Below are 9,283 nucleotides of genomic sequence, written 5' to 3'. Positions count from 1 at the left end.
CTGTTCAATAATTTTTAATACAAGCTATTTGGTTTGACACAATTTTTCATGAAGTGGAATCACTCACCAATCTAAGGACCATAGTTGGAGAAAGAATACTGAAAATACATCCATGAATACACACACACACACACACACACACACACACACACACACACACACACACACACACAGACAAACACACAGCAATCTTCTTATGAGACATTCAACAGTATATAAGCCACTGCACAGGTTTAACATTTCAAAATTAATTAATGGGGAAGACTTACAAGGCCAGCATAGTTTATGATATTAACATAACCATCATCATCACCATCAGCAGTAATCTATATTATATTGCAGAATAAATGCATCTCCCAACCCTCTTCATTGATCTTTATCAGTTGCTTGTATGTTGTAGGCTATCCCAACACAAAGCTTGTTTCAAAATCAACATGGTAATTTCATCCACAGTATGATAAACAGCCAAGTAGCTATTAGGGAACTTACTTCAAAATACATGTGCACTTTATGAATTTTGTTAGGCATTTGACTGAATGCATAAGACTTCAATTCATACATTGAAATAAAAAATAAAAAATGTATTATTATTTCTTGCTGCTACACACATCTTTTCATTCAGCACAGTGAATATTTAAAATATATTAGAATAAATGCAATTCAAGATAGAAGTACTGTACATATTCAAAACCTTTAAGCATTCTCTTTGATACTTGACATCAATAGGATAAATCATAATAAACAATAGCTGAACTGTTAGTCTGGATTCTGAGGTACTAAAATATAACAAATTCAACTATGATCTTCAGCAACATGTGAATAGTTTTGCAGGCAGTGAAAAATAGAAAGGCTCTGAAAACTGCAAGACAGAGTCCACATTGGAAGAAAAGGAACAATCTGGGTTTCAAAAATATGATTTCAACTACGCACTTAATTTGTGCAGTGGCTTATACAGAATATAATGTTATCAAAATGGTGTGGTAAAACATTACCCAACCATTCATGTTTTATCCATTTGGAATAATAAGGATTCACTTCACTGGTCAAAAACAATATTACTACAATTGTCAGGAAAATAAGCACTAATAATGTCCATTGAAAAAAAAATAAATAAATAAAAAAAATAAATAAAAAAATAAATAAAAAAATAAATAAAAGCCATTTGGTGTCTTTATACATCACTTCATAATGGTCACAACTTGACAAGCATTGCATCATCACTCCAAACCTATATATGAACAGTAATTACATCTCCAGAGACAAATATTTCTCAGATTGCCATGGCGATGAACACTGTGATGAATGACTCCAGCAATCATGAAAAGCAAGGATCTGTTGGACTAGAGACGGATTGATCTTCATACATATATATCAAAATGGCAACTTACACAAATATACACAAAACTTCCAATTCACCATGGCTTATTACACCAAACTAACACAATATACAAAGTAATTTTAAAAAATCATACAAAGAGATTTTTTATTCAAGAAAATAATGTTAAGAGTTAATTCATTCCTGTGTCTGTGTGCAAATGTGTAAGAATGTCTGTAATATGGTTCTATGTCAAGATTCTGCTGTGTGGGAAGCCATCAGTTCAATGCACTGGTATATTATGAGCTTCAATGAAAACTGCTTTGAAGAATACAGACAGAAAGGGCAGATCATTCAATATCTAACATAACAAACATGATAACTGTCTCCACATTCTCTGCTGACATATATCAATAAAATTATCACAAACTACAAACAGCCAAGAATCTGAGGATGGGAGAGCACCCAAATAACACATCCCTTCCTTGTGCGCACAGAACTCTCACAATGACATCCATGAAGTTCTCCCTATGACTAGCTCAGTGCAGGTCCTTGTGGTACATTACTGCCCTCCCACCAGTTTCTTCGAGCTACTCTGAAGGTGATGACATGAACGTTTGTGCATGCATGGTGGTGTGATTGGTAAAGAAGTAGTAGTCAATTAGAATAACTTATTTCATTCATATAATTCACATATGTAATACAGTCCTCTTCCCTCTCCATAGCATACAAAAAGAATTACTCTGTTCTTATGCACTCCTGGAAAAATTAAAACTTGCCCCTTACCTGTATTAAATACTCCTTAATGCCACTTTTTCTTATCATTCAGGATATGATAAAAAATATCCTAAGAATTACAAGAAATGGCTAAATTTCTTAAAAACTAGTAAAAACAAGGCCAAACTCTGCTGCCAATCACAGAGAGAGTTAGGTGGCAGGCGAGGTCTCTTGTTCTATATCCACTAATGTGGCTGTGGCAGGGCCAGAACTACTGCTGGGAGGGGATGCTGGGGAGGAGGAGGAAGAGGTAGGGAGAGGAGGCACCATACTTGCTTGGCTGGGAGGGTGAGGCAGCTCAGTAGCATCAGAGGGTGCAGCAATGGTGACAGACTTGCTTGATTTAGACATGAGGGTCGAGGAGTGTGTGGAGGGAGGGTTGGAAGATGGGGAGGGAGACTGAGCACGGGACCCAGGGGAGTCATCCAGCGTAGGCCAGGCTCCTCCACCTTCACTCTTGTCCTGGTTGAGGCGAGCACTGAGCAGACGCAGTGCCTTTTGTCTGGAAGGAGACCAGCAGTATACCATAATGAAAAATTGAAAATATATAAGAATAAAATAATTAAAAATAAATAAAAAATAAATAAAAGAAAAGAAAAAATAAATAAAATTAAACAGTAAGTCACATCTGCTTCTACTGTCAACATGTCCTGTGTGTGTGTGTATTTACCTAGTTGTAGTTTTACAGGGCCTGGGCTTTATGCTCGTGTGGTCCCATCTCTATATCTACACTTATCCAATCTTACTTTAAAAGTATGCACACTCGTTGCAGACACTACTTCTTCATATAAACTGTTCCACGTCTCAATACATCTTTGCAGGAAACTATATTTTTTAATATCTCTCAGACATCTTCCCTTTCTCAGCTTTTTACTATGCGATCTTGTGCTTCGGATGTCATATTCTTCTCTCAAGATCAGTTTCTCATTATCCACTTGGTCCATTCCGTTGATCAATTTATAGACTTGTATCAGGTCTCCTCTCTCCCTTCTTTGTTCCAAGGTTGGTAGATCCATAGCCTTTAGTCTCTCCTCATATGTCATCCCTTCAAGTTCTGGGACCATTCTTGTAGCCATTTTTTGTAGCCTCTCCAATTTCCTTATGTGTTTCTTTTTATGAGGGGTCCACACTACTCCTGCATATTCCAATCTGGGTCTTATTATAGTATTTATCAATTTCTTCATCATTTCTTTGTCCATGTAGTGAAATGCTACTCCAATATTCCTTCAGCAAATTATATGTTTCTCTAAAAATTCTATCAATATGGCTTACTGGTTGATTGTTTTCTTCCATCGTCACTCCTAAGTCCTTTTCCTTTTTACTTTCTCCAGTTCTACTCCATCTCCCATCTTATAGATTCCCACAGGTCGTCTTTCACTCTTTCCCATTTCCATGACATGGCTTTTGTTCACATTGAATTCCATTTCCCACTTCTTACTCCATTCCCAGATCTTATTTAGGTCTTCTTGCAGTATTTCACAATCCTCCTTTTGCTTTATAACTCTGCACAGTTTCGTATCATCTGCAAACAAATTTATGTAGCTGTTCACTCCTTCTGGCATGTCGTTAATATAAATGAGGAAAAGTATTGGTGCCAATACTGACCCCTGTGGCACTCCGCTTTCTACTGCTCTCCACTTGGACTTCATATCTTTAACTACCGTCCTTATTTCTCTCCCCCTCAAATAATTTTCTATCCATCTCAATGTGCTTCCTTTTAAGCCACCCTTCTCCTCTAACTTCCACAGTAATCTTGCATGTGGCACTTTGTCAAACGCCTTTTTAAATCCAAATAGATGCAGTCAACCCATCCTCTCTCTCTTGTACTCTATCAACTATTCTAGAATAGAAACTCAATAAATTAGTTACACAAGACCGTCCTTTTCTAAAACCAAATTGGCTATTTGATATTAATTTGTTGTCTTCAAGGAACTCGATCCATTGTTTCTTTATTATTCTTTCACACATCTTGCATATTACACTAGTTAGTGATACCGGTCTGTAATTTAAAGGTTCTTCCTTCCTTCCACTCTTATATATGGGAACCACCTCAGCTCTTTTCCATTCTACTGGCACTGTTCCATTTTCTATTGAGCATTTTATGATGTTGTATATAGGACTTGCTAGTTCTTCCCTACATTCTTTCAGTATTCTGCCTGAGACTTCATCCGGTCCCATTGCCTTCTCTTCATCCAGTTCCTTCATTAACTCTTTTATTTCAAGCTTGGTTACTTTAATCTCTTTCATATAGATTGTCTCTCTATTACCCTGTGGCCTCTCAAATTTGGATTCTTTAGTAAAGACCTCCTGGAATTTTTTATTTAATAGTTCTGCCATACTTTTGGGTCTTCCACCATCCCGTTCTCTCCTTTTAACCTTTCTATTGTTTCTTTTTGCCTAATTTTTCCATTTATGAATCTATAGAACAATTTTGGTTGCTCCTTACATTTTTCGACAATGTCTTTTTCCAAGTTCTTTTCCTCTTCCTTCCTCACCTTAACATATTCATTTCTCGCTGCCTTGAAGTTTTCCTTGTTTGTTGGATTCCTATTTCTCCTCCACCTTTTCCATGCTCCATCTCTTTTCTCCTTTGCCCTAGCACACCTTGCATTAAACCAATCTTTCTTTCCTTCTTCTTCTTCTGATCTATATTTTGGGACATATTCCCTGATTCCTGTTTTGTATATTTCCAAAAATAAGTTATATTTGTCTTGCATTGTCTCTGAGTTTTCCATTTCCTCCCAGTCTACGTTTTTAAAATAGTTCTTGAGATTCTCAATATCAGCCTTTCTGTAATTTAATCGGTCTCCTTTGTATGAATGTGTGTGTGTGTGTGTGTGTTTCACTGTTTGATCTGCTGCAGTCTCTGACGAGACAGCCAGACGTTACCATACGGAACGAGCTCAGAGCTCATTATTTCCGATCTTGGGATAGGCCTGAGACCAGGCACACACCACACACCGGGACAACAAGGTCACAACTCCTCGATTTACATCCCGTACCTACTCACTGCTAGGTGAACAGGGGCTACACGTGAAAGGAGACACACCCAAATATCTCCACCCGGCCGGGGAATCGAATCCCGGTCCTCTGACTTGTGAAGCCAGCGCCTAACCACTGAGCTACCGTGTGTGTGTGTGTGTGTGTGTGTGTGTGTGTGTGTGTGTGTGTGTGTGTGTGAGTGAGAGAGAGAGAGAGAGAGAGAGAGAGAGAGAGAGAGAGAGAGAGAGAGAGAGAGAGAGAGAGAGAGAGAGAGAGAGAGAGAGAGAGAGAGAGAGAGAGAGAGAGAGAGAGAGAGAGAGAGAGAGAGGTAAAGATGGTTGTAATGCTTAAAGAATGTACATCTAGTCCTTGTGCTTGATCTAGTGAATAACTCTGACTTCTGGATGGGAAAATGCTACACAAAACACCTATCTATTCCACTGCTGATCCACCTTTCCAGGACCAGTCAGTGAAGCCATCTCTATGATGTGGAAGTAAATGTGAAATCTTCAAGTCAAATGGTGTCACCAGACCTGATTGTACTAAATATTCAATCCCAGCCTTGTGTTGTTGCCCTGGAAAAGGAGGTAGCATTAAACTGACACACTCGATAAATGAGAAGAGCATGACTCACACAAGCTTCTAACAAACTGGTAATTCTACTTGAGATAGCAAAGGTCAGGTGGGTGATATTAAAGATTTGATTTTTTTCTTTATGTAAGAGGGGAAATATGGCCAAGGACAACAAAAATTATTAAAGAAAAGACCAACTAAGATACCAGTCCTCAAATAGGTCTAAGGGATTTAGCCATGAGAATGGGATAAATGTCTTGTAAACTCCTTAAATTTTCTCTTCTATATCTCCTCTATATGTTTTGCAAAAAAAAATATATATAAATAAATAAAAAAAACTAGTTGCATCTGAGAGTAATGATGTAAAAATTCACCACACCCATACATTCATCATTAACTAAATTTTTTGGAATACCAATAAGAAATATGACATTCTGATAAAAAAAAAGAAAAGAAGAGTGTAAAAATTTATAAAGAACATCAAAGTGATAATTCAAGATATCACGGCAATCCTGCTCTAAAATTTTAAAAATTTACATACAGCAGTTCATTCACTATCTCTGGTCTTGGTAACTTTTGACAACCAAGAATCACTCACCTCCTCCTTTCTGCATCATGTGGATCCATTCCAGGTAGTGAGATTGAAATGGAAGAGGGCGCTCCTACATCGTACCGTCGGACAGGCCTTCGACACAGCCTGATCCTCACCAAGCATGAGTACACAGCATCGCCCACCACCTGTATGGGCGGCTGAAGGACCGTTGGGAAGAAACTGGAAGGCAACCAACCAGTTATAGAAAGTGCTTGCATATTACTATTTAGGCTGAAAAAGCTTCACACTATGCCTTTCCCTGATAGCGTTGTACTTAATTTCAGGTTCCTTTATTGCAGACATCTATTCTTTAGAACAAAAGCTATGGCAATTCAAATACTGAATCTAATCCCTAATATACACAAAAAATGTTCATCTCATCTTAGTTGGATGTACATTTCCTAAGAAAGTTTGGTGCTTTGCTGAAATCATCTTGTATTGAATAACTGATGGCACCAGTACCTTTAGAGGATGAGAAAGAGATGGTCAACCAACCACACTCTGAACCTTCCACTTCTATTCTGGTACACAGTTAGATCAGATCAGGTTAGCTTAATGTTCTTGAAAGGTGGGATTCAGTGGGAGGAGAGATCCAAATCCAACCCATTTGCATTAGGTTTGGTTGGATAAATGAAGATATGCTAGAAATGTCTACTTTTCAAAATATGGTGTCTCATTCTTTGACTTTTCAAGAATGTCCAAATTTGGCAATTAATTTGATTTTTCCAATCCAAAAAACCCACTTTCCCACCAGATCCACAAGCTTGTTTGATCAATTGGGAGATGAGGGGAAGTGTTTTTAATTTTGAACTATGTATATCTAAGCCCAATTACTGTATTTGACATGAAGGCCCTGTACAACATCAAAGGTTGGTGGAATGACGCTACAGACTATAATGAAGAACAGAGAATAGAGGGATGGCTAACAGCATTGTTATAAAGAAGTATCAGTATTACCTAACTAAGTAGGTAGGTATAAGAGACCTTGTCTTTCATTACTGCCATGGTTCGTCAGACAGCTAAAGAACATCATTCATGCTTACGAGTTGGCATCAAGTTCCAGTGAACAGAAGTCAAACCTTCAATTAAATCAACAAAACTCACAACGGACAGAACTAACTACTACCAAGAACTGACAGGTGATGCGAGACTGCAAAACACACCATATAATGAGAACCAGGACACAGAATCAGCCAATGGTACACAATACATATGGAAAAAGACTGCAGCACTACCCAACACACTGACCACCACCACTCACCAGGAGAAGGCGAAGGTCTCTGCCATGTCGCCACGGGTGCCATTGGAGTGGACCTGGTAGAAGCGCAGGTACACCCAGGACACCGCTATGCCGCAGCCTATCATGGTGGTGTACAGGCCCTCTAGCAGGTGGCACAGGTACAGCAGCAGTGCCGTCAGGAAGAGGCACAGCGGGACATGCCTGTTGGACACCTTGCCTAGAGGGGTGCGGGTGTGCAGGAGGACGTGGTCAGGCATGATCTGTTTCACCGCCACGGACAGGCCCGCTATGTAGCCCGCCATGCCGTTGATCTGCACGCTGAACAGCACCTCGGGGTTGAAGGTGCACATGTAGATGATGAGGTAGAAGAGCGCCGAGATAAAGGCCACGCAAACATTGACCAGCAGGAAGAACAGCACCATCTCGAAGCTGCCCCACAACGGCTCTATCAACTTGCCACACAAGCCCAGTGTGACTAGGTCCACACACACCTGCCATAACCGCACTTCCAGGAAGCAGTGTGTGAAGGCTGTCCAGAGCCAAAAGGTAGGAGGCAGCAGGTAACCCGGGGTGACACTCAACACCTCCACCGCCGCCTCAGAGAACGACAGACCATACCCTATTATCAGCAGAACACATACGAACTTCACGAATAGTCCAGTGTTTCCAATTATGGCAATTAATGACTGTTTGATTAAAGGTAAGTGGCGAAAAACGACACCTGCAGAAGCCATCTTGGTCGACGCAACAGATTCTGCGTTTCGCTTTGACATATTTTATTTCTATATGGGTTGTAAAGGCACATTATATGTTAAATGAATAATCAAATATATAATTAAAATTTTAATATATAGTTATTTTATACTTAAAAGACTTAGTTATATTTATATCGCCAATGTTATGACCAGAGGGTACAAATCGAATCGCAAGAGGAAAACACAAGACAGTAATGATAAACAAGGAAGAATTTAACCAAATTGCACAAAGGAAAGTTGTTCATATTAAACAAAATTATGAAAACTTTCATATTGGACTTAAATTATACACTGGTTTATTGAATAAACGCGAATGTACAGGTGACATTGATATGACGTGACTGTTCAGGATATCAGGATTTTGAACGGAACACTTTTCTGTAGCATGAAGTATGTATGAGCGTACGTGTGTGGTCCAAATCCACTGAAGTGAAAGTAGATTCAATGAAATGCCAAACGCACTATCATCTGCATGCCCATGAACGCTGCAAAGGACTTTATATATAAGATATGGATTGGATAAAGTAATCAGGAAGTACTGGATCAAACTATGTATTTATGGTGTGGTTACTGTTTCATTAAACATACAATGCGCTCAGCTTATTATCATAAATAACGTCTCGCAGGAGAGCAACCCCATTTCTCTCTAACCTTTCTCTTTCTGCTCTCATCAATATATCTCTCTTGAAGTCTCTTCATCCCAAAGTCTTAATTTCATCACATTTCTCTTGCATATTCAGCCCAGGGCAGGTATATAATATATGTCCTATTAAATTTATGTTTATCACATTGTGTTAAACATGTACTGATGATCGCTGTTAGTATCTATCTATCTGCATGAATGAGTGGGAGGAAAGTTCTCAGAAATTAGGTATATATATATATATATATATATATATATATATATATATATATATATATATATATATATATATATATATATATATATATATATATATATATATATATATATACACATCTGACTGAATGTGTGTGTGTGTGTGTGTGTGTGTGTGTAATTCACTGTTTGATCTGCTGCAGTCTCTGAC

At 38.5% G+C, this 9,283-nt stretch overlaps 1 protein-coding gene across 1 annotated transcript in view; it reads right to left on the bottom strand.

Annotated features, from left to right (window-relative positions):
* LOC123514943 (transmembrane protein 115-like) overlaps nt 1-8,235 on the bottom strand; it is an 8,840-nt gene extending 605 nt beyond the window's left edge. The window contains exons 1-3 of the mRNA XM_045273214.1: nt 7,501-8,235; nt 6,246-6,419; nt 1-2,594 (exon numbers count right to left, since the gene is read on the bottom strand). The exon at nt 1-2,594 is cut by the window's left edge and continues 605 nt beyond it. Coding sequence (XP_045129149.1) covers nt 2,243-2,594; nt 6,246-6,419; nt 7,501-8,213 — 1,239 coding nt within the window. The 5' untranslated portion in view covers nt 8,214-8,235 and the 3' untranslated portion in view covers nt 1-2,242. The remainder of the gene's footprint in view (nt 2,595-6,245; nt 6,420-7,500) is intronic.
* Nucleotides 8,236-9,283: the final 1,048 nt, after the last annotated feature.

This window comes from Portunus trituberculatus, chromosome 38 (assembly GCF_017591435.1).
Source record: "Portunus trituberculatus isolate SZX2019 chromosome 38, ASM1759143v1, whole genome shotgun sequence".
NCBI lineage: Eukaryota > Metazoa > Arthropoda > Malacostraca > Decapoda > Portunidae > Portunus > Portunus trituberculatus.
The sequence above is the reverse complement of the archived record's forward strand: the minus strand, read 5'-3'. Positions and strand labels throughout refer to the sequence as shown.